We start from the raw sequence: 27,015 nt of genomic DNA, 5'->3' as shown, positions 1-27,015 counted from the left end.
AAGATTAAAACTCACCATTTTATTATGATAATGTTATTTGATATGTCAAATTACAAGTGTATGATGTAACATAAAAACAGTTACAAACATATGTATGCATATTTACATTATATATTTATGAAAAGTAACGAGCTACATCTGTATAAAGAAAATACAACTATGACATGAGTTATTGGGACTATAAATTTTACATCATATACTTGGTATTCTCGAACCATGAGAGGAAATACCTAAACGTGTAGAAACCAATAGAACCAGAACGAGAGATGTTAAATTATAAAAATGGAAACTAGGATGGACGTGAGGCACTTTTTTGAGGTTGTCAGGATGTGAAAGCCGATGGCACTAAGAAACTTCGAGAAAACAATAGATGCACAGGAAAGAAATATGCACAGAGAAGAAGAGTGAAAGAAAGAAAAAGAAAGAAAGAAAACAGGCAGTGTTTACAGAATAGTTAAGAGTAGTACCATTTATACTGCAAGTTTCAAAACACAAATGTCTTCCACTATTTAGAACTAATCACATAAATGTTACATCAAGCGCTGTAAGATGAAAAAAAGCTTACATATAGTATCATCAGTGCACCAAAGCATCGGAGAATCGAAACATAACCACTCAACTGCTGTGAAAAGTAACCGTTTTTAAAACAATACACTGAAGAGAAACAGGTTTATATAGCTTTTCTTTCTTTTTTTTTAATCTACACAATGTCAAGAATGTACACTTGTATGCATTCCCAAAGATATGCACAATTTCTCCAAGATTGAAAGAGGATAAAAGACTAGCAGCAAAGTGGTTAAAACTGAAGTCTTATATAATGCAGGTCAAAAAAATATATATATTAAAGCAGACAGACACATGTTGCATATATAATACAGTACATGACAGGAAGTTGCACTGTGCTGGTTAATGCAGAATGAGAAGTGTTATTTCAGCATTCTCTACACTTTGTATAAATGCACGTCCTACATTTTTGCTTCTCAGCCAGCAAGTTTTAATCAGGTTCATCAAACCTTGGTTCAGCTTGCAATAATGCAGGGCAATCCAATTACAATGGGAGAATATGACAACCAACCAAACATTTGGTTACACACCAACCCCGCACACATACAGCACGCACACACACACACACACACACACACACACACACACAGTCGTGGGCACACAAGAACGCACATATATAGTAACACTTGCGCACCCACACACATGCACAAGTGTCCACTTCATCACACAGAGCAATCGAACATTTAGAAACTCACTGTCATGGTTATATGCTGTTGGAGAATTAGGGTTTTTAACAGTCGTTCATAGCTGATTTTTCTCTGTCAACACAATAAAATTAGTGATTGTATCTAGCAGCTTTTATATGTATGTATATATATATTTATATATCAAACTTTTTGAAACAAGTGGACTGCCACTACTGTACCGTGTTAGCACTATCCTTCCATCTACCGTACAAAACTAGAGAGAGACTCTATTAGAAGCTCAATAGTCGTTCTCCATCGCAGACGCCCTCTACTTTTCAATGTGAAATAATACTAAAAGGTGACCTATGTACATAATGCTGTCAATTGAAGCTACAGTATATGCTGACAGCAACGATAAATACAGCTCTATCTTTAAAATTTCAAAGACAAAACAAAGCTGGGATTATTATCAGAACTTAAATATAGTGTTAAGTATTTACAGGTTCGTTTTGGAGTTTGGTACCAGGGGTCGGTCGTCTACCTATAGATAGCGTTAAAGTGTCCTGTCCCGTCACTGACTCAGTCTGCAGAGAGGTCAGTGTGTTTCCCACGTTAGAAAGTTTGCATAGAAAGTAAAGGGAGCGTTGGGTCGGGGGTGGGATTAGGAGAATAAACGTGTCACCAGTAATCCAGTTGGGTCAAGAGACCGAGGCGCCACTATGTTATATCTAAGCAGGAGGTGAGAGGAGATGCATATGTGTTAGCAACAGCACGTTGCAGGACGTTGTGCCAAATCTGCTGAGGCGAATCACAAGTAGCGCTAATTTCAAACATGCCGATGCCTTTGTTCGGGATGATTTCAACAGTTATTGCAGCCACACGTCCAAACTGAACTGTTACTACTGTTGGGAGTTTGTCGTTGTTCCGACTAGTTTGAGTCAGCGATGGTTTTCTTGAGCGATTTAAACTGTTTTACTCGTTTGGGTGGGAAATGGGATTCAAACACAACTAGACTTCCTGTTTCCCAAAGGATTGTAAAGGAGTAGTTTGACATTTTGGGAGCTAATTTGCTTTCTTGTTGCAAGTTAGATGAGAAAAATGATACTTCTCTCGTACCTAGCCATTGAATAAAAAGCTAGAGCCAGCAGCTAGGTAGCTTAGTTTAGAATTGGGACTGGAAACACAGGGAAACGGCTAGCCTGGCTCTGTCCAAAGGTATCAAAATCTTCCTACTGCTAAAGCTCACTTATACCCTATTTCCACCAAAATTAGAGCATGTACGCAGGTTTTTAACACTGTTTTTTTACTGGCATGTTATGTTCGATGTCACGGACAGGCTGGAAAACAGGTTAGTAAACCGTAAAAAGTGCATGGAGGCCAGTGAAAATGTTACGATGGTTCTCTTTGAAACCTCGCTCTTTATCTCAGTATGGGAAGCGCCTTCAGACATGACCGATCATGGAAAAAAGCAAGATTGGTCATGATCATGGTGCATCCCATAGTGAGATACCGAGTGACGTTATCACAGAACCGGGGTTACCCTGGTAACCTAAAGTTACTTTTTATATCTTGTACTTACTACTTAAGTATCTCTTTCAAATTCGGTGCTGACTATATTTGGAACAATATTCGAGCGCTGCTTTGACAGAGGAGGGGATTTTGTGGCGGCACATCGCTAGCAACCTGGCTAAAGTTAGCACGAACACCCAGGTGTTGTATTTCCATCACTGCAGATCAGAGCCAAATGAAGCTGGATCCAGTAAATACCCTTCACTACTGCACATTAATTTGCCCTGGGTATAATACAAAAGCCAGATGTTAGCGGGTGTTAGCGCTTGTGTGCGCAGTTGGAAACACTCTAAATCTTGTGTGTGTCCTCTGAACAAAACCCAAAGTGTAAGAATAACAATTTGTGGTTTTACTGGGAGTCATGTGTGGGACTACTTCTTGGATGGGCACAGTGACTTCCTGGAGTCCCGCTGTCACCACCAGGCTGCCAAGCAAAAACTCCAGTTAGTTTCTGAGCCCATCCAAGAAATAGTCCCACATGAAACCACAAATTGTGATTGTAAAGTCTGGTTTTTGAACAAGTTAGTAATCAGTGAGCTTTACAGGTGCTAGTAGGGGAATTTTTTTTTTATCTTAGGACAGAGCCAGGCGAGCTGTTTGTGCCCTTTTTTCCAGTTTTTATGCTAAGCTAAACATCTGCTAGCTCCAGCTTTAACAACAGACAGATAAAATTGTGAGATCAATCTTCTCCTCTAACCTTCGTAAAGAAAGCAAATAAGTAAATTCCTCAAAATGTCACACAACTCCTTCAACAGTTTGATCGCCTCTTTGTTCGACAGACAAAAATGCTTTGGGAAACAGGACGCTGTTACAAGCCAAAAGCCTTAATCACATAGTCAGTGGTGACGTTACATGACACCAAATCAACAGTGCATATGAAGACCTATGCACACACACACACACACACACACAACACATACATAACACCTGTATGTTGTTTTTAATAGCTAAGATACTCAGCATTCCTGAAACAATGCATTCATTCACTCGCGGCCTGTTAAATGAAGACATACAGGAGGAGTGGACTCTGGAGGAACAAAGAAATACTACATGTACACAGGATGTGAGGGGAAATAAAACAAAAAGAAGAAATAAAAACTGATTCATGGGACAAACATGGAAATTTGGAGAGGGTGCTGCAACCAAAGCTTGGAGAGCAGTGCTTTCAGGAGGGTTTGTTTTACCCTCCAAGCCAAATTGAATGTTAAATTAGTCAATTTAAAAAAAATCTGACGGACTCTCAATAAAAGAATAACCTAATTTAAGTGCCTCATCGTGTAACCAAGGAGCACTGTAACCCCTTTTACTCACCGAAACAAAACTTGCTGGTTGAGCAACATTTCAGCCTTTGTTTCAAAAATAATTGTAAAAAAAATGAGCAGGAAAATAACAAATAAACAAAAACACCAATTTCACTACAGCAGTAAATAACTGGACTAAAACTGAAATTCACTGGAGTAAATGAAATTTCAATGTATTGGATTCAATTTAAATGGTTCAAGAGGTTCTAATGCTATTTGTATGACATGGAAAAAAACTATTTTTGGGGGAACTCGGCATGGTAAAGTCATTACCATTATTCTTCCCTTCTAATAATGGAATCGATCCCTTTATTTTGGAATGCAATCAAATGGTCTAAATCACCTTGGGAGAGCAAGGTAATCATTTTAACATCTTCTAAATTAACGTCAAAAGCTATACCAAGCTGTATACCTTCAAAAACAAGCCTTGTGATTTTTTTTTGTCAACATTCGATGGAAAGGAAAATAAGGAATTGGCCATACATCCACCACAGCAACATCTCTCAAATGTTAAAATTACTCTACATATGGTGGTTAATGTACCACAAGAATTTGAGAGGGTTACCTTTACTCAGAGGGGGAAAATACCATTTCTAGTGCACTTTTCTCTGTCTAGTAATTACATTGTCAGCAAATGCTTAAGCCATGAAGGAAAGGCCACTGTTACCCAACTGTAAATTCACAAAAAAGCAAGAACATATCCCTTTTAGCATACTCAAACAGCAAGTAGTTTTTCTGAACGCAGAATAGTTTTGTTTTCTTTTTTTGTCATTAAGTTGTCGCTCTCTGTACAAAAGACAAATTTCCTTCATAAAGTTACACATTTCTTGTAGTAGAGTTCTGACATTTGTGGCCTGGCTTTGTCAATGCATGAGTGTGAACGTGTGAGAGAGAGGTGTGTGTGTTTTGAGAGTGTGTGTGTGTACAGGTGTGTTTAGTAACATCTCCAAGTCTATTAATCTTGACGCTGCCTCCTCCTCCTCTCCTCAGATTAAGCTCCTGAACTTAGCTTGATGCTCAGAGCTCCCACAAAGCATATGGTTTGTCCTCCACTGCTGCTTGTCGGCGACAAACACAAACTGAAATCTCCAAAAGCCCTCAGAGCTGGGGATCAACAACATATCACCCCGTCTGAGAGGGGAATGAAAAAAGGATGCCGGCTTTTAATTTTCCGCTTTTATCCACTTCCTGTGTTAGCTAGCTTTGAGGGTGTCCCAGAATCCGTCGTCGGGTCACCCCGCGGCCTTGTGCTTGCCCCCACAGCAGCGGCAGGCCTCGCCACAGTGGTGGCAGGCGCGCAGGGGCAGGTAGCAGCACATGCAGGGCGCGATAAAGGAGAGCGCCACCAGGGCCAGCCAGCGCAGGCAGAACTGCTCGTCAGATGTGTCACATGAGCAGGGGTCTGAGAAGTCGCCCTCGGAGTCGGACATGCAGTGGTACAGCATGCTCTCGGCGCACAGCATGCAGCTGACTTTGTAGATGCACTGCTTGATGGGGTCGGGGGCGTCTTGGCACTGCCCCCGCCAGTTGTCTTCGTGGTTGAACATCTCCCGACAGTAGATGCAGCGCGAGCGCTCGCCGTCCTCTCGCCGCCGCCGGCCCTTCTTGGACTTGAGCAGGGGCGAGGGTTGGGTCTTGATGGCTGTGTCCTTGCCCAGCCCCAGCCCCATACCTGTTCCAATGCCCATGCCAGGGCCAGAGTGGGAGTCCCCACCGGGGCCGTCGGGGAAAAGGTACTCGCACTTCTTACTGTCCAGTTTGTGGAAGGCGGTGGGGAAGTCCAGGTCTTCTCGGTCAGCTTCCTGTTTCCACATGACAGGGTGGCGGTAGTCCTCATAGCCGCGGATGAGCACATCTTTGCGTGGGTTGATGCGAACGATCTCCTCTTCGTCCATGTGAAAGCTGACATGACGAGTCGTCTTAAAGGAGACCTTGGAAAGAGGAGATGAGAATTAGTTGTAGCTGTTGTAGTAACGACAAATTATTTTTCCAAGCTTCAATCTTGCACTCGAGACTTCACATCTCCATAACAACCAGATTTCATTCTTAAAAAACTTATAAACCATTTCATTGCTATCCTGTTGCTAGGGCAACAGCTTCGGTATCTGTTTACTTCCTGTCAGCTTCTGCATTAACAAAAACTTACAGGAAAAAGGAGTTTTTAGTAAATCAGAAACTTAAGTATGTAACCAATAGTATGTGAACTGCACACTATTGGTTGGCACGTGTTACCATGGTTACACATCACCAAAGAGCAAGCAGGCTCTGAGGAGGTAATGTGGTAATTATAGTTGAGTGCATCCCAAAGAGACACACTACTGTTTATGTACACAAAAGTTTGAAACTGTCTATAAATCAAAATGTTGGAGGTGTGATTTGTTCCGTGGAGGAGAGGCAGACCTGTGGAGGCAGGTAGCGGCGGTTGCTGGAGGGGAACTCGTCGAAGGGCTGGGCGCGGACGTAGCAGCCCCTGAATGGCTCGGTGGAGACGACGTTGTTGAGGGGAGAGAAGGGCTCTTTCATTGGGGTACAGATGGAGGGAGGCTCATCACACACCTGGAGAGATACAGAGGAAAAACAAGTAATGTAATAGAAAGTTTGTGTGAATGAATATGAAGAAAAACTCAAATACAGCTTGTGTTTCCCCTCCGGAGGACACACATCAAAGAAATACAAAACATCTGACATGATTCATCAATTAACTGGTTATTATATAAGTACAGGCTGAAGCTTTTTACATTCATCACCCATGTAAAGCACCGATGGTTGATCAATTCAGCTTTCTTGACCACAACTGTTTTGACTCTAGGATGTGTAGGCTGCGCGTGTTCCACTTGTAACCACCAGGGGGCATCCTGCGCCCACGCTTGGCCAAATGACTGTGCTGTGTGGTGATGACTCAAGGCCCTTCTGTTAAGAACTCAGAGTTCCCATCAGCCTTGCATGTGTTCCCACAAACATTTTAACTGATGCAAAATCTACAAACACGGCGGGCCTAAAAAAAAAGAGGCACTTGGAAAAAAAAAAAGCGAATTAAAAAAAGCGATAGAAACGTTGGAAATCGTGTTGAGGCAGAGCAGAGCGAAAAATTCCTTCCACCTCGCGCCAAACAATTTCATAATTACAAGAGGGAAGCTCGCTGTTGACATCAATCAGATTGTGTATAAATAACATCTTGTGAATGCCACAGTCTGCATACGACACGTTTTAATATATAAACAGCAAAAAACGTATTTGTAGGTATAAAATAAATGGTTATAGATGCAACAGAAATGGTCCAGTGCTTCAGTACTCATGGCAACAACATCAAAAGTGATGGCTATTCATGATTCATGCGTGCAGAGGTGATGAGAGATGGGGGAGGATTGTCAGTTATTACATCAAGAGCTGTGTGATGATATTTCATGTCCAGCATTGTTTCAGTACAACCATCTGTACGACTTCCAGCTTGTTCGCACACCAAACACATCACACATACAAATTACATAAAGATACGCCTTATTAGGGATGATTACATTCAAAAAATACAAATTAAGTTTCCCTTCTTTCTCAATGCAGAAAATAAAGGGTCTTTAAACTATCCCTCCCTTCAAGTCCCACTCAGAGAAACACACACACAGACACACGCCGATGTATCTTCACATGTACGAGTTCCATCCGACCATATTCGAGCCTTGTACACACTGGCTAGCTGTCCCTGTTTCCCACACACACCCCGACCTCATCAAGGCAGGGTTAGTCCTCCTCTCTTCTCCTTCTCCCACCCTCTCCTTTTCTCTCCCTCTCTCTGCTCTGCGTGTGGAGGAGGCTGCTGGCTCTGGTTAGTCAGTGCCGTGTGTAAAGTAGCCCACGCCAGTGCTTTAACGCACAGCGGAAATCTGGTTTGCTCCCAGCTGCTGCTACAGTAATTACTGTCCTGTGGTTGCTAAGAGATGCTTCCTTTGACTTCTTTTTTTCCCTCTCTTTCTCTTCTTTTTTTTTCCCCTCGCTCGCTCTCTCTCCCCCCCTCTAGACTGCTAACACATGGTGTGTGTGTGTGTGTGTGTGTGTGTGTGTGTGTGGGTGTGTGTGTGTGAAACTTTGCTCCCTCTTTGCCTCCAAACATACCAAGCGGTGTAACGCACATCCACAGCGTCTGCAGGGGAATGTGAGGAATAGGAGACAGTGGAGGGAGAGAAGAGAAAGAACAGAACAGGAAAAAATGACTTTGTGTTGTATCCGTGTGTGTGCGTGTGCGTCTGTGTGTGTGTGTGTGTGTGTGTGTGTGAGAGAGAAAAGGAGAAAGAGAGCGAGAGGCCAAAGAGTCTGCCGAGGGAATGTCATAAACCAGCTCCAGCTGGAGAAATGCAGCACAGAACTTAAAAAGCCAGATGACAGCTGTGTGTGTATGTGAGAGAAAGAAAGAAAGGAGCGAGGGGTGGGGTGGGGGGTGGGGGGGTGAAATGGGAAACAGACTTGGGCTTCCTTTTAAAGCGCTTGCCTAAGCCCCACCATTCAAAGGCATGCGTGGGGGCCAATCTGGAGCTGAGCTGACCCTAGAGATGTGGCTGGGTGAGGGAGGAGAGGAGAGGAGAGTAGAGGAGAGGAGAGGAGAGGAGGGGAGACGAAGGGATGGAGGTGGTGGGAGCCAGGGGCAACCTGGCTCCACACCAACATCAGGGATCCATGCACTTCCGCCCTCAAAGGCACAGGGGCTCAGGACAGGGGAGGCTGGGGTCGGCCCACATACTGAAAACCGCCAGAACACACTAGCTCTCCGCAACAGACTGAGATAGGAATGGAGAAAAAAAAAAAAGGTTGCACGCTCGGACGTTTGATTGCAAACACGAGATGGTTTATATCTGCACATATGCATTTCTCACACTCTAAAAATAGGGCTTGGCTTAAACAGGGGAAACCGTGAGTGGTGCTCATCTCTGTGTCTTGTTAGCTTAAAAACAAAGAAGTACTGCCAAGTTCCCGGCCACTCCTCGTGTATCCCTTTAACAAATGGGTCGACATTTTGGGAAATATGCTTATTAACGTTGATGCAGATAAGAAGATCGATGCCACGCTCATGTCTGGAGGCTAAATGTGAGGCTACAACCAGCAGCAGGCTAGCTTAGTTTAGCATAAAGAAACAGCTAGCTGGGCTCTGTCCTAAGCAGTCTTTCCCCCACCATTATACTGGTGTCTATCAGACCCCCTTCCCTGCCTTACTGGTGAGAGATTACTGAATTTCTGAATAACAAAAACATGTGGATATTAAGAAATAAACTTGCCATTTAAGGTTGAAATAATGTCCCCTAATCATGTGTAATTCAAGTATTACATTTCTAAATGTTGTTGTGTTATTTCCATGTAAAAAGCTGGTTTATATTTTCAGTTGTTTATCATTGAAGTACTGCACATTATCCGTTTCAGTTGTAGCATGTGAACTTGCAGCAAGACGTAGTTTATCAAGTTCTTTGAAAGAGACAAACACCATCAACCTGGCGGCCCGAGGCGACATAGAGACATCAGACATTGGAAAACCTGAAAAGCGCAGGAGCTGACTGTACCAGGATACACCTGCGGCTACGTCTGCTTTTCAAAATAAGATGCTAACACAGAGTATATACAAATAGGTTACTATAGCCTATTCACAGGAAGTATCACATCAATCATGAGAGCGATAAAAACATGCTCATTAGTGAGCGTTAGAGGTGCCTGTAGGCTTTTTTTTTTTTTGTTAACTTAGGACAGAGGCAGGCAAGGTGTCTTCATGCTAAGCTAAGCTAACTGGCTGTAGAGCTTTATATCTAACAGAGTGGTATCAATCCTCTCATCTAACTCTCAGCAACAAAGCAACTAAACGCATTTCCAAAAATGTCAAACTGCTCCTTTAAAAAGCTCTTCTCTCTGACTCCAAGGTGATTTATGGGGCAGGACTGAAACACACCAAACCAGTCTGAGAGTTTCTAGTCTGTGAGCGAGGCTGTAAAAGTCAACTGGCCAACAAAACCTCTGTGTACTAAACTGATAAGAGAAAACTTCCTGCCAGCGCGCTAAATTAGATGCGGATGTTTTCCTGTGGCATTCGGGAAACCCATCACATTTGTCTTTGTACTAGCGGAAGAACTGTGGTGGTACGGCATAATTCCTGGCAGTGGGTCATCACAGCTGAGTAGGGTGTTGTGCAACCACTTTTTCTTTTCTTTTTTTTAATGGGTAAAATATGTTGCATATACATATAGTGTGTGTGTGCTGTGTGTGTTTCTGAGTGAGAGGAAGAATGTGGTAAGCTTGTGAAGGGCATACAAGTGGGTGCTGAGCCTCAGTGGGCAGGATGTGGGTGGAGGAGACCGTCTTGAACGCATGTACATTGACACACACACATTCATGGACAAGCCTACACACACACACACACACACACACCAGTCAAACGCTTTTAAGAATGCAAGGCTATCATGAATTCCAGTAAATTTTAAGAACAAGAGATTTTTTTTAGAGACGTCTGAATCTATTCAAGGGACTAACCAAGGTTTGATGGTGAGCAATGAGACGCTGGTGTCTGTTTGCTCAACAAGGTCAAGACACGACCAATCCACTGCTTCTAAAGAGGGCCCATCAATAACACCAACTAAACACCAGAACTTTCTCCATATTTTCTTTTCACCACCACCTTTGGATGCTGGCACAGACCATTTTCACCAGGTTATCTGTCCGAACAGTAGCGTGACTTTGCAACGGAGTCAAAAGCAGCACACCTTGTTATGTGCTGGTATTTGCTAGCTCTCTGGCTGCAGCACTTGCCACTGGTTCACTTCTCTTTCTCTGTAGCCCAGGTCTCCGACCGCAACATTCGGATGCCAAATCACCATGGTGACACCCTCGGTGGCTCACTCACTGAACCTTGTGAACACCCCCCTTCTTACCCCACCCCCCACCCCCCCCTGCTGCCTAGCAACAGTGGTGCCACTGGATTTCCTGTATGGTCAGGCTGATTCCTTAAAGAGGAACTTTGCCACAGGAACAGGAACGCAGCTCTCCCTCCTCCTCGAGTCCTCATCATACAGGATGTAAGACACCAGGCAGGTCAAAGGTGATGACAGGCCTCAGACAAGTGCATTGGACTCACAGCTAAAAATTTAAGGCACGGGAGGTACAGTGTGATGTCAAAGAGAAGATCGCAAGGACAGTTGTTGAACTAGAGGGGAAACTTTCAATAAACACATAGGCTAAAGCTAAATACACCACGCAAAGCAATACAACAGCCCTGCAACTAATATTGTTGAGGCTACTATTTAACTTTGGTCATTTGTAGGGCTGTACCGAGTTGTTCAAAGCTTCATTTATAATGCTAACACTGAAATTCTCCTGCTCCCCGAGAGCCTGAGATTCCAATAATCGGTCGTCAACTGACATTCCTTCCTCTTAATGTCTTATCAGTCAGTGTGCTGTGTTCTTCTGGGGACGTTTGGATCCCCAGATGTAGCTACAGAGTGAGCGCTCCTCCCTTTCATGCTGCTCTTTGGCACAGGCAGCTGCAGACACAGTGGCAGCTACCTGGAGGAGGAGAGGCTTTGTCCATCAGGCTCAGACATAACATTATCTTCTGCCTTTTTGCTTACAAGTGGTGAATTTACAACTGACAGCAGCTTAATACGATAGTCTCTGACTTTTGTTTGGTATCTAGCATGGATCAGACATGTGCAACAATTTTTTTTTTGCCGTTGTTTGCGCAGTTAGCTTGTTTAATATATTACATGAATGTCAATGCTAAACCGAACCCTGTTCAAACTCTCAAACTCAATACAGAAAAAAGTAACGGACAATAATCAATAATCATGTTGAACAGCCAAATCTTATATGACTGACATAATTCTGAGTAAGGTACAGCCCGAAAATAGACATTCAAGTGCCGCGCAGCTTCCTTTTATTTATTTTGCATGTCTCTTCATTCAGTTTAAACCTGATATTTCTCGACAGCTGCAGATAAAGACTAGGCTACACTGATATAACAAATATTATTTAATTAGTAAAATAAGTGGTGGCCGCGTAGGATTGTTTCCGACTTGTGTGATCCAAACATTTCCAATAACTCCAGAGCGCTGTCAAGTCCAAAAGTCTAAATTAACTGAAAAAAGACAGACAAAATTCTGTTTGCCCTCCCGAAGGCACGCACTTGTATTAACGGAGCAGACGAGCAGCAATCTAATAGCATCATAAATTACATTTATTCATTAAAGAAAGTTGATTCAATAAAAAAAAGATTAACTCGTTTAATCCTATGAATCGCCTTATTCAAAGTGAGGATTTTGTTTGGGGATTTATTTTTCTTTTTTTAGGGTGATGGCGTCATAAAATATAAAGACAGACATTCAAACCTCATTTAAAAGCTTCAAATGTTTAAAAAAAAAAAAAAAAAAAAAAAAAAGGTACAGTCCTAGTTATTGTTTTAAAGCTGTACCTTTTGTGTGCACAACAAAGTTCAGTGTAAAAAAAAATGACCAGCGCTGAATCAACACTCTGAAACAGTGTCAACAGTAATCAATTATAAGTTTCACAAAGGTAACACCTATTGCAGGACTGCTGTATGCACTGCCCTTCCTCCTATGAATGTGTCTTTTCACCTACTCTGCAATCAGAGGTAGAACAGGTGACTGACGTTCCTGTAACAGGTCCGATATCTAAAACAAATGAACATGGGTGTGTAGACTTGAACTATATACCTGCTGCCTTTCTCTGCTGCAGAGAACACGATATTCTTAACCGCACATGTCGACAGTCAATAGAGCGCCTCACGCCAGGAGCGAGGCAATATATATACATATATATATATGTATATACAACTCTTAGCATAATACACCTTAACAGTTCTCAACCTGTCAACAAAAAGAGGCCCAGCGCATGAAGAAACACATTCGGTTTGGAGAACAGTGAAATCACAGAGAGCGTTTTTGCGCCGAGCTGCCTTTGAACAACCAGCTCCTGGGGCAATAGTTATTATATCGGCATCAATTGTAACAAGAGTGACAGCTACCAAGTGAGATTGATAGAGACAGCTAAGCCTGCTCGAGCACATTCGCTGGCCAACACCCAGCTCCACCTCAGGGTCTGGCTGGCACTGGTTAAACACCTGTAAATCTCCAAGAACAACTGTTAGAAAACAAAGGCAGGTGTCAGCGCCTGGGTGGAACCCATCAGGGCTCAAACATATGGCTCAGGTTCGAGCTATGACCTGCCTCGTATTTAACCACGAGGGAGAGTTGGGTAATAAATCTAACTTAATAAAAAACCTACAGTGGGTGCACTTTCACATTCTAATGATTCATTTCCCAACCCATGACACCAACATACTTAATCAAAAATTAATCATGTTCATGGTTTCGATTTTTGTGATTGTGTTGCGTATTTTCCAACAAAAACACACCTTATAGCCTAAACAAGTTTTCCTCACCACATTCACAGAAGGATAGCTAGGCTCCTTAAGTGCACAGACACACATATTCTACATACTAAAACTCTTAACCAGAACCTCTGAGCTTTAATCTCACTCACCGGTAGTCCATCCTCAGGAGTATCCCCTTCCCCAAACGGCCGACAACCTGGAAGAGAGAAGGAAGAGCCCAGAGGGGGAAAGATTAGAGGCCTGACTTGTTCACTTTATACACTCAAACCAATAGAGGCACTACAGCTACAGTTAAATAAGCAACTAGCACACAATCCATGTATCAGCAATGTCAGTGGCATATGCCTTCATTAACACCTCCTCACACAGTCACCAATGGTATTACTGACATGTAGCATCAGGTTTCTGTACATTACAAGGCCTATGTAATACACATAGCACTTTTTTGGTGCCTTATGTCGGCATTACACCAAACCACAACTTTCTATTGTCAGAACAAACTCATGAATGTTTAACTTCAGTTGGGGCACGCCTGTGATCACGACTGTTTGGTGTAAGGAGATGATAAAACTCCAACGAAGCTGTCTTAAGTCAGTCTTGACATTCCAACAAAGTCAAACATGTTTAATATCATTTAAGTTTTTAGTCTTGGCTCGTGCAAATATTTAATTCAATGACGTGAACACTGTCAGCGACCAATAGCTGCAGAAGCTACAAGAAGCAGCAAATCAGGTAGACAGTAAATATGGGGGAAAAAAAGCATGATATAATGGTTGTTGGTTGGACAACTGCCTGTAACATAGATGATCATTCATTCAGGAATATCTGGAAAGTCCAGCTCTTGTGCATACTTGAAAGAGGGATCCCATATCATGGAAAATTTCCTCAGGGAGCCCTTCATTATGCACCTGATTCTTTCCAGTTTGACAAATTTAAGGACTTCCCTTATCCATAGAGTGTGACAGTCAATATGGAAGGTGTTTTATGGAGGCACAGGAAAGTGAACATGTCTCGGTTCTCTTGGACCGCGGAAAAGGAGGGGAAACTGATGGTGTTGTGGAGTGAACAAGACTTGTTTTTTTAATTCGGCGTGTATCTGATCCACCAACCTCTTATTTTAGAGCAAAATCTTAATTTTTGATACCGTTAGCCACTCATTCTCATGGTTTCCGATCACATAAACTGTGTAGGAAGCGAGTTGAGGTGACAAAATCTGAGTGTGTACACAAATACATGTTATCTTTATAGATGATTTTAATGAAGAATTGACAAGAATTACGTTGAAATATGGTGTCTTTTATGTGTTTTTGCAGACATGTAAGGAACTGTTAATAAGATGTATCGCTTAAAATGAGTTGGCGTTATATTTTCATCTAGGAGCAGGATGGGAAATATCTCAGAAGGAATCCAGCCCTGCAAATGGTGATCCTGCAAGATCCTAAGTCTTTACAAAATCTTATAATGTGTAATTAAAATCTCACATATTGTGGATGTGATGTCAGACTTAAGTCTTTTCAAATTCTATCTAGAGTGTAGTAGGCATATAATAAAATAAAAAATATAAATTTTGTTGACAAATACAACACAAGACTTATTTTTGGATCTAAACCACTAAGGGGCGAATCCTCAAGGCACCCCAGTGAAATCGTGACTCGTCCACTTCCTTGCGCTATTTTTAAACCTTAGCTACGTTTCTATGAATATTTGCAATTTACACTGTATTCATCAAAACCATTCCCCTCTCAATGGATGACATCTCCCCTGCAAAGCATGTTTGAGCCAACAGATTTACATCGTTGGTTCTTGTCAGGCCAGAGTAGCACAAGACTTCTGCTTTCCTCCGACTGTAGCCTAATGGGGAAATGAAAGCTGCTTTGTGTCAGTGGGGCACACAGAAGTTAATGAAATATGCATGTCTAGAATGATGTAACCCCGACCTCGGCTAAAACGCCATGTGCCATTTCCGCATCCAAAACACCTCGTCTGCCGATGCTGGAGTCAGAGCTTATGTTTCAGGTATCAGGCCGACCATGTTACAGCTTTTCATTACCACAGAGAATGAAACTGTGGCTGGTGTAATCCGAGGAAAGACACTAATGCTACTGATATTTTTACACTAAATGCTATTTTGCTGAACTCTTCACACTGAGAGCACCACTTCTTTTCACTGGCTAGACATGTAATGAATGAAGTCCAACAGCAAAAGGGAAGAGAAACACAACATCGTAAACTAAATTTATACATGCGACATGTTAGCCACATGTCCAGCTCCAAATCCGTTTCGAAATGTGCTGCATGTTTAACAGCAACTCAACTGTTTAATGACATTTTTAGGTGAATAATCTGAGAAACAGATACCATTTTAGCCTGATTAGTAGCGAGAAGGATACTGGTTTAGGTCTGTATGGTGTTTATTATGCTCATTTTAGGTTTATATCTGTGTTTAAGGTTTCTACTAGAATACATTTTCACACTTTGATGGTCAAAAAACACAATTTTTCTCACACTATCTGTGCTGGAATATGTGTATCCACCCTCTGTCTGGGAAAGCTCTGTTTTAGTGCCTGTCTCTTTAAGCATCCCTACTGAAAAAACCCAATCTGTTCCAATTGGTTGGCATGTCTGGGTCCTTATATCAGCATCTCTGCACCATCACTACAGTAACGGATGATAGTGGCACGTTCAACTGTTAAAAACCACCAACTAAAGCTTAAAAACAACTAGATATGTTCCAGCAGGAATATGATCCAAAATCGAGGAGAAATTTACAACATTGGCAACCAAGATTACATGTTTCCCTGGTGTTAGCTTGTAGCTACATGTAGCAGCGTACTTGCAGCCAGGAAATGACTGTGTAGTGACATTTTCTCTTGTAAAGAATCGCCAATAAAAGTCTCTAAACACTACAAGACATGTTCCTGCAGGAATATCATCCGAAATCTTGGGGAAATTAACAATATCAGCAATCAAGATTACATGTTCCCTGATGTTAGCATGTAGCTACATGTAGCAATGTAGACTAAGTAATGTAAACACTTGCAGTTTCCTATCTGAAGCAGATGGCTATACAAAGAAATCTGTCACTATCTGATGTCATCTTGTAGCCACACTAAAAAAAACGTTGGAAACAGTATTCTGAACGGTCTACAGCGTGAAGTTTTTGCGCAGAGATAACTTTTACAGGTTTACCTCATTATATGAAACTCTTGACATGTTTACTATGAACATGTGTCATTGTCACATCATATAAATATTACAGAAAATCAGTAAACGCATAATAGGTCCCCTTTAAAATAAAAATACTTACTATTTCCTATAAACATCACTTAACAGGTGCTGATATTCCAATTGTAATTGTACCCATCCTCTGTAAACACTAGTGGACGTCTAAAGAAAGCAAAGCTAGCACTTGATTTTCATGATAAAAGAAAACAGTGTTAAAGAAACTTAATAGAAGAGAAAATGGTTGAGGCTATGGTCTTGGCGATGTGGCAGAAAACAGGGATTAAACCATTTCCACTGGGATGAAGGGGAAACTGTTTGTACCTGGGGCATGGAGAGGTTCTTTTTTAAAACTTAGGTTCACTTAATTAGGATCACCGAGGCCTCATTTGAAGCACTGAGGCATCAGTCAGTGTGTCTGCATTCAGGGAGGAAATATACAGCAACACGGAGGACAGAAGAATTCACTGGGCCTGTGTTAGACCCAGTCTGTCCGTCTGTCTCTGAATCACATGGAGAAAGGTGTTTGTGTGTGCGTGTCTGTATGCATTTCTCCACTACAGAGAGAAAGAGGCTTCCTGCAGCACGACTCTGGCAGTGCTGGGCCGCGAAGCTGCCTGAGCCATGTGCCCGGCGTTGCCATGGCAACAGAGGACTGCAAGACTGATACACACACGTGCGCATACATACACACAGGCAAAACATATTCTCTCTCTCTCTCTCTCTCTCTCTCTCTCTGACACTCTCACACACACACACACACACACACACACACACATTCACGCAGCAGTCCAGCAGCAGAACGATGCAACAGGAATACAGAAGAACCTGCCTGCCTGAGCTGAAGAGAGGCATTACACAACACTGGCAGAATACAGAAGATGCCAGGAGAGAGAGGAGCGGAGCGGAGCGGAGGGAGGAGAGGACAGCAGGGGAAAGAGAGAGAGAGAGCAGTGCAGGCACCAGGGAGGCGAAACTCACCATCACCTGCTGTAGCTGACATTCACAGGAAAGTGTTGAAGCATTTACTAGCAGACAGACACTGTACAGCCTCTGGGTGAGGTGAGGGGAGTGTGTTTCAATCACACTAACATTCAGAGATGTTCAACTTCCCTCCTCAAGCATCCTGTTATGTAAACTAAGGCTTCAACTAAGTATTATTTTTCATTCAGATTATTTTCTGAATTAATCGTTCCATCTATAAAAAGTCAAAAATAGTGAAAAACATCAGTGTTGCTTGTTGTCCAACTAACACTCACATAATCCAAAAATACCAGAGACCAAGGGTGCTTTCACACCTGCCCTGTTTGGTTCGGTTCAATCGAACTCAAGTTCGTTTGCTCCCTAAAGCCAGATTTCCACTGGATGCGTGTCCGTTGCGGAACGGCAGCGCTGGTTATCTGCTGCGTGCTCCGCCGTCCGTCAATACCCACCGGCTGCGTTTGCTGTGCGGTGCGGTGCAGCTCCGCCGGAAGACATCTCGGTGCACTGCCATGATTAATATCTCCTCGTCCATGGTGTTCACGGGGTGAAATGACGTCTGAAAACCTCTGACCTGTTGACTTCAGGCCTGCCTCTGCCCATTATGTAGTTTTTAAGGTGTAGTGCAGGGAAATATGATCTGCCGTGAACACTGTGTATTTTATTTTGAAAATTAACCGGATGTTTTATTGTGTTTCTGTGCACGACTTCCTGCCCCGCACGATCTGCTCTGTGCTGAATTGCTGCGTTGTGCTCCGGCGTCCAACAAAAATAGAAGTCCTGCATATCTGAGACGCAACCAACACGCATCTGGTGGAAACTGGCTGTAAGTACGGTTCGTTTGGGCAGGTGTATTCACAGCTATACCACTCGAAAGCACACCAAAACAACCAGACCGAGGCCTTCTTGAAGAGGCAGTGTCGGTCTGGTTACAAACGAACTCTGGTGCGGTTCGTTTGTGGTGAGAATGTGTTCCGATCTCAATTCGAAACAACTGCAGTCACATGACACATTGTTTGGGTTAAACATGAGCATGTTACAGTCCTGGAGGATTATTAATGTGCACCTCCTCCTGTTCTGCCTTAATATGCACATTCAGCACATCCAATGCATCAAAACATTGTTTTCTAGTTGGAACCGCGCCTCGTTTTCAAACTGTATGGTTTGCCTAAAATGAACAATGACAGCAATATAGTCCACGATGACCAGCACTAAAATCAACCTGCGTAGTTGTCCCTCCATTGTGACATTAGAAAGTGTCACATTTATCTTGCAAGTGTACTCTTCAACATTTTGTTTACTTCCTGGATTTTTCCCACATGGAAATTCTGACCAGTCAAGAGCAGCTTTCTCGTGCAAGGCATTTGATCTGGTCCGCTTGTAAATGCTGCCGTGAGAACACGAACCGACTCTAGGCAATTATGCAACTTTGTAACAAAATTAGTCCCTGATTCAGACCAAAGCAAGACATATTAATACCTGAGATAATGGAAATGGTACATTGCAGGCATTTTAGTTTAAAAATGATTAAGTGACTATCAAAATGAATTGGCTACTAATCTACTAATGTATTAAGTTTAGTAAAACAGGCTAAAGACCTATTTGCATGGGACTAGTATTATCTGGGGACCTCTGGTAATTTGTAATAATTGCAGAGCTCGTTGTGATTTCAATCTGTGCAAATCTGCCATGTCTTTAATTTGTAAAGTAAAATTCCACTGCAAATTACCTATAACATTACACCAAACACAGAGGTCATGTGATAATATTAATACAGTGTGATTTGGAGTTGTATTTAAGTTTTCCGTTTTCTCCGCACCTTCTTTTTTCTCAGTCAAGAATTAGGGAGGCTTCATCAGCAGTTTTAAAGTTAAGTTTTGACAGAATTTTGGATGTAGGAGGCTCTTCTTGCCACACGCATGATGACCCATTTGCAGAAAAAAACAAGCTCATATCCATAAGAGGGGCACAATCTCAAAAGATGATAAGATGGTTGATAGGTGACAATGTCTGGCAGGATTGGCTCTGTTTGTTTAACCCACATTTTAAAGAAAAAAAGGACGTTATCACTGTACTTCACCGCTAGTAGTGTTTCTGTGTTGTGTAGAGTGGAGTTACGAATGAGCGTGTGGATCATATTTGGGGGATAATGTCAGTAATTCGTGTAAAATACAGACTTTGAGTATCCTGTGCAATTGTGCCACACGAAACACAGACGTAGCGGGTAATTTCTAAATCACGAGGTCCCCAGGTATTGCCGGTCCTATACAAATAGGGCTTAAGCCAACTAACTCTCAGCAGCCCTGACCTCTAACATGACATTGTCATCCTCTCATTAATATAAAGTTTTATTTATAGGATTCCATAATTCTTTGTTCCCTATCTTCATTGGAAATTTGCTGGCAGAGCTATTCACAAAGCCAGGCCTACAGTTGTTGCACATGCTTACCTTTTACCTGGACTATGTGTGGACTTGTGCCCAGGAAGTACAAATCTCAGATAAACGCTTGTGGGCGAGAGGCGACTGATGCCTACTGGTGATAAGCCTTTACGATATGTTCTGCTGTACCTCCTCTACGCTCCTCAGGGTTCCCGGGTCTAGAGAGTAAAGGAGATTATAGCTCCCCAGCCACCCACCCAGCCAGCCAGCCAGCCTCTTGTGTAACACAGCGCTGGGTGGCAGATTGCTGTGCTGGCGATTCTCCTGCTAATTGGATGACTTTGCAACCTCTGGCACTGTACTGAAAAATATTGCTTATCAGGACCCAAAGCTGCTAACTAAACTCAAAGACCCAGCTCCACCCTAGGTTTTGAAAAATAGTATAAATGCCACAGTGTGCACAGACAGGCCAAACCCTTCCTTTTTTTAGACTAGACTAGCCAGTCCTCAAACTTGAGCAGCACAAAAGCCCAACCTGGTCAAGTTTCTCCTGACTAAAGCTCTGCCCCTATCTCAGGTTGCCACCCATTCTGTGTGTCCCAACTCCTAACCCCCTGCTCCTCCTCCTTTCTTACCAACGCTCCCTTTCCCCTGTCCTATATCACCCACTGTGCTGCCCTGCCAGTCTCTACAGGAAGTGGGGAGTTTATCTGGGCAGCTGGCACTGATAAGATAATGCAGGAGGGGTCATGCTTGGGTGACTGAGCAGGTAGCAGTGGGGGGAAGTCATCAACGCTAATCAACGCTATGCATCTCTCCTAGAACAGATGCTAGGTCAGCCCTTACAAGCCAACGACAAACAGGCAGGGATACAGGCTGTAGGAGCCCGCTAACAGAATGCACACCATGTTCATACACATACACCCGTATCATTTTACACGCATTGGCTGGCTGCCAACACACACAGTATCGTGCAACCTCTGAGAGGGAATTCCAAACAAATCTGGTGTTTTGTTTTGAAACTCCAAACACACACACACACACACCACAACGACCCGCTAACACACACACACACACCTTGGTTGATGTCCTCAATGGCCCGACGTATGCCCCGGTCAAAGGCGCGGGCGTCAGCAGGGCTCTGGAAAGTCAGTCCGAACTTCTTGTCGTTGATCCTCCAGTGGTGGAAGATGGGGTTGACCTTGTTGTATACGAGGTCTTTCTGCAGGACACACTCCAGCACCACCTGACAACACACACAGTGAAACACATTAGTGCTCAACGGCATTGTAGTTACATTTGGTGAAGCTAAAGTAAGCATGCAGAGTGGCAGCTGCATCATTTAAAAGGTTTAATAATGAAACTCACAGGGGAACACACATGTAAATCCTTCATCTTACTCCTCAGCTAAAGTTATTCGAACATGCCACATTCAATCACTCAGTGGTGAATATGTAGAGAGAGATTGGGAGTAGAGGCCTCATCTGGAACCACACATAACTCCCGAGTTTCTAAAATAGAAAACGTAAAAAAAAAAAATCATCCTAAACCCAATAATTTCACATACTTCTTTGGATAATTTGTAAAACACATTCTAAATGGTGGGGTTTTCATTACAGATGATGATAAAGTTGGAGAGCAGTGGTGGTGGCAGAGGACGGAGGGGGGCTGAGTACGTTTTGGAGCCAGGCAGCCCAAGTGTGTGGCAGAGAGAGACTGTGTTTCCAAAGCCTATTATTAATCAGGGCTACTGGGCCGCCTCCCGGCCTTCCTCTAGGCAGATTAAATGAAATGAGAGACGGCCATTACAGTCTTTGAGGTTTTTTTACCGACGTGCACGAGAGGTGGCTTAATGGGGTGTGAATGTGTGAGCGTGCGCATGGCGATCTGCGTGAGAGAATGTATGAGTGCGGGAGCTGGCGTGATGAAAAGCTCAATGACCCAAGCGCTACACTGTGCATCTTCACAGCACAAACGCCCTGTCAGAGGACAACGGTCACAAGCCAATACTCGACCGGTGAAAGCAGATGGCACCATTCCCCGTCGATCCAGACAACAGTCAACACGCGCGCTTTAAGAGGTTGATACGTGGCAGCTGTATGAGAGGTTGGCGATATGTGATATGTGTGTCAGAGAGGGTGCATGCAGGTCTATGTTTCATTCTGAATGTGTGAGCGAGAGCTGCTTTTTCACACAAGTGTAGAGCAACATCGTTTTTCTACATGTGGAAGACGTGTCTCACAATGTCTGTCCTCGTGTTGCAAACAAGCCTCCCCAAGAAAAGCAGGGGCAAAGGTTAAGCCAGTGTGTTTACCCAGAGCCAGTGGATGAGGGGAGGGAAGAAGAGAGGGGATGGATGTGAGGAGGATGGGGTGGGGGGGGCCTCTGGGGCTGATTGTGGAGGCGAGACTAAATGGAGCCGGAGCAGGTAAGGTGAGCGCACAGCCGAGGCCGACAGAGGAGGAAGTATCACAGTTGCATGGAAGGGACGACACTTAACACCGCATTCCACACTATGCTCAGAGAAAAGAGAGGAGGAGGAGCCACCCCCGAAAGAAACGCAACAGAAGGCTGCCAGAGATGTTAGAGGAGGAGAGGAGAGGGACGGAGACAGAGACAGACGGAGGTGAGACGTGCAGAGAGTAATGAAGAGATAGCGTGAGAGCGGAAATGGGGGGGAGATGGAGAGAGACTGCGTTTACATGCATACAAGAAACCAAGTGGGAGAAATCAGGCTACAATCTTTGAACACTGCCTCTGCCATCACAAGTGCAATAATCACTTCAAGACATCCCGATAACAATGCTTAAAAAAAGCTTTTAGTATTTTTGTAACTGTCGAAGTAAAATAGAGTATGTTTTAAAAATAAAAGTGATGTACTAATTTTGAATTGTGGGCCAATACCTATGCCAATATATAAAATAAAAATGAAGGAATACATCACACATCTATTTTCAAACAGGTTGCGCTCTAATATCTATTTTATGTTGCTTCGACAAATTAATCAACAAACTAATCGTTCAAACAACTATATTTATTCAAGTTTCTTGTCACATCATGATCATTTTAAATTTACCTTCGTCCAATACTCATTTTTACTGAACAGAGCTTGAATGCATCATAATGTAACTCAAGGCAACCTCTGTTAACTGTTAGTTCCAGCCACTGGATGCTAACAGCTAACAGCCATTAGCTAATGTTAACTAGCTCTCCTCCTGACAATTTCAACACGGATTTGTTTTTCACAATGTAGCATTATCCGGGAAAAAATAGGGTGTGTCACGTGATGCCTCCTTTCATCCCGAACATGTCCCAGGGAAGATCTTTGTTTGTCCCAACCATGTTTATATTGTCCCCAGGACGACGCAAGCCTTGAGCCACGCTTTTTAGCATGCGCAAAATTATTGTGACAGCAGGAAAACACCAGCCACTGCCATCGGTGAATGTCATCTTAGGCAGTGATAGGCCGATGGCAGTCAACAAGGTGGATATCGGTCAATGCTGAAATATTGATGCACTGAAGGCACACTAAAAGGCACTGTTTGAAATTGATCACCCAAGACTTCCGGCTAATAAAGCATCTTTTGCTAGCAAAGACAAACAAACCATCAGATGACAAAGTTAACAGCAGAAACACAATTGTATCAAGTACGCCCTCTGCCCCAGGACAAAGCCTTTCAGAGAAGCCTGGACTACCCAACATTCACAAATCTATCAATCAGATGGAGTCACAGACTACAAACGTCAAGAAGCCAGAGATCTGTCACAATCCCAGAGTCAGTATGCTAAGCAATCATCGACCAATTAGATCTGTAGTTTTTAAGAGAGTCAAAGAATCAGAGTGAAGGAGGGAGAGAGAGGGAGAGGGAGGAGGGAGCAGAGTGATTGGTAGCTATATGGAGAGCCAGCTGAGTCATCACCAGTACACTCTGTGCCGCATCACTGCGCTTATAGACAGATCCCCTCCACCTCTTCCGTCTCCCGTCTATCTGGCTCCCCCTCTGTTTCCTGCTCTTTGACTACACACACCTCTCTCTCTCTCCCCTGATTCCTCTCATATCTTATGCACCCCAATCACCTCGCTCCTACCAGCCAGAATCGTGCCTTTGTGATTTCAAAATAACTGCATCTCTGATCCATTTATTCCTCCATCTAGCTCAAGTTTCTACCGAGGGGTGGGAGATGTCATTGTGCTTTTTCATTCTGTCCTTTCCTGGCTGAATTAAAACACTGGATTATATTGCTTTAGATGACAAAAAGCATCTAAAACACAGATAAGCATTTTCATTTTCTGTTTTTTTTTAGACATAGCATATCAAACCAAACAGCCTTTCAAACATTCAGAGGCTCTCTTTTTTTTACTCTGTTCAACATGACTCTTACAACATAATTATGGTCTTTCATTTACCTCTGAAGTCAAAACACCGATGTTACTGTTTTGGACGATACTGTGGTAACAAGTACTGATATTGCCCTGCATTTTTTTCCGACAATGCCAAACATATTCTTATGTGGTTTCCTCTGTCGCTGTTGTTTTCATGGACTCATTACTCTGCCGCTCCTCTTCTGATGCCCTCAGACTGTCGGTAGCGCTGTGGTTGACGCCAACACCACGGCACTGGGTGGCATCCCGACAGACCTACATATGGCTGGGTGTTTGTTGTGGTGGCCGGGGGTAGACTCTAGCGGTGATAGGGGTGTTTTTACCACATCCCAGAACAGTTGCCGGGGTCTTTGAGCCATGTCTATAGCCCGTCTGAACAACAGCATTCCCGTCACACCCTTTCCTGTGCCACACACACGCTTGGATAGCAACGCACTAAACACAAACATGGCGTAAACACAAGACACACATAAAATTGTCTTCAGTCAGAGGAGATAAAAAAGGTGATTTAGACACCCTGCTGTAACAAGCCTCTGATGTCAGATCGTCAGGAACCGCCAGACTCTGAGCATCATGGTGGCCTCATCGTTCTCCTGACATCTGACAGACAGTCCTCTCTCTCTCACACACACATACACACACACAGATTTACACTCTCATTACCACAGACCAGGATTATCCCAGAGCATCTACTGGATCTGTTTTAGATCTACAACACAGAATGAGTCTGTGACAAGAAGATCATGAGCTTTACAGCAAAAGCCATGAGGATTAGAACTACGACACAACTTGATCTTTTGGAGCCTCATTGTTACTTGGTGAAGAAACAGAATGACCATGCACTTTGCAGGTTACATGTTTATATGTTTACATGGTACCATTAATAAATAGTTAAATATATTTGTAACTGGACACACTATTAAACATGTTAGTAATTAGACAATAGTAATGTGTGAGCTCCGCATGTCATGTGCAGCCCTTTAGGCCTTGTCCACACATATAGGGGTATATGCGTTAAGGCCTTTCAGCTATGCTAACTGCGTTTTAGGTCACCGAAAACAAATGTTTTGTAAATATTTTGTAAAAGATTTTCAGTAATTTTCAGTGTTTAAATTGAATTTTTGGCTTGCAACATTAGCATGCTTGTCATTATGTCCTTTGTGAAGCGTCACAATGGCGGACATGGCCAAAATAGTGCTGGTTCTAATGCTGCTATCAAGACTTCTTATGTGTTTACACTTATCGGTACTCCTCCACTTCCACTTTTGAGGAACAGAGGTATCAGAATGTGCTGCGGAGGTCACCACTCCAGGTAACCTTCCAGTAATAGCTTTTTTAGGCTTCTGTTTGGCCAACATTGTCTTATTTTTCTCACTGCTTTTGGGTTGCGCTTATAACTAGGGATGTTCCTGACAACCAATTTCCCCATCAACTAAACAAAAATTTTGATCAAGACTAGTCGACCAGTCTAAAAATGCGAAAACACTCACGATTTCCCACCATGCTGTTTTAAAACTCTACAGGCTCTGTAGCACCCACTAGTGGCGGGCAGCTGCATGACAGTTAAGCGGCATTGTACATGAATAAAACACTAACTGGTTTAACCGACTAATATTTCTGGTGCCGAATAGCAAGGGGGCGGACGTTTAATTGTTTAAACATCTAATTGTGTGCATCCCTAGTTATAACGCCGCCTGTTGTTTTGACATGCTCTGGACTATGCTTCAATGTGTTTGCATTTTCATTCTGGACAGAAATTTTTTACAATGGTGTTTGTGTTGAATGTTATTTTTTAAAGACATTTTCAAAACAGCTGTGTCTGTGTAGACCAAGCCTTAAACGCAACACATACACATCTCTTATAAAGTCAAATCTCGCTATCTGTGATGAGGCAGAAATATTCTACTTTTGTTGAATTAAAACTGGCCAAACAAAATCCACTGACCCTAATGTTGGTCCATCACTGATAGAGATGCACTATCACATTGTGTCACTACAGACCAGCAGCAAAAGACTTTACACTAGAGCTGAAACAAGTAGTTGTGTAATCGATTAGCTGTTTGACAGAAAATTTATCTGCAGCTATTTTGACAACAAATGATTCATTTTTCAAGCAAAATCCCAAATATTTGCCAGTTCCAGCTTCTTAAATGTGAAGATTTGTTGCTTTGCTTTGTCTTTTGATAATTAAGTAAATAGCACTGGGTTTCAACTGCTGGTTAGACAAACATGTGACATACATTTTGAATTTTTTATTTAGTGTGTGAGGCCACATGGCGAATCTGAAAACCTTTTTTCCCTCACAGTATAACTATATTATCTATAGAGTGTTTTACACGTGTAGACATCTGGGTTTTCTTTACTGTTAGAATAACCAGGAACATATTTTCCTGGCCTAATTCACTGAATAATACAGTCTTTACATCACACATCAAGAGAAAGGAAATGCTCGTAAAAAGGTAGGCAAATACTTGTGTACTCATGGAAAACCGGAGTGAGTGTGAATTTCCAGCCCCCTTTTCCATCATTTAGGTTCCTTCCGAGCTCTTTGTGCATTTCCCACATCCCTCATCCCACATTCTCTTCTCCTGAGTAATCTGCCCTTCTCCCTGATG

The 27,015-nt window shown here is 42.9% G+C and overlaps 1 protein-coding gene across 1 annotated transcript in view; it reads right to left on the bottom strand.

The window, feature by feature from the left end:
- spred1 (sprouty related EVH1 domain containing 1) overlaps positions 1-27,015 on the bottom strand; it is a 40,532-nt gene continuing 13,517 nt past the window's right edge. Inside the window, exons 3-6 of the mRNA XM_049596468.1 lie at positions 21,094-21,262; positions 13,583-13,629; positions 6,461-6,616; positions 1-5,991 (exon numbers count right to left, since the gene is read on the bottom strand). Of these exons, the coding sequence (XP_049452425.1) occupies positions 5,293-5,991; positions 6,461-6,616; positions 13,583-13,629; positions 21,094-21,262 (1,071 nt within the window). The 3' untranslated portion in view covers positions 1-5,292. The remainder of the gene's footprint in view (positions 5,992-6,460; positions 6,617-13,582; positions 13,630-21,093; positions 21,263-27,015) is intronic.

The sequence above is a fragment of the Epinephelus fuscoguttatus genome, linkage group LG14, assembly GCF_011397635.1.
Source record: "Epinephelus fuscoguttatus linkage group LG14, E.fuscoguttatus.final_Chr_v1".
Lineage (NCBI taxonomy): Eukaryota > Metazoa > Chordata > Actinopteri > Perciformes > Serranidae > Epinephelus > Epinephelus fuscoguttatus.
Note: the sequence above shows the minus strand (reverse complement) of the source record. Positions and strands in the feature narration are given on the sequence as shown.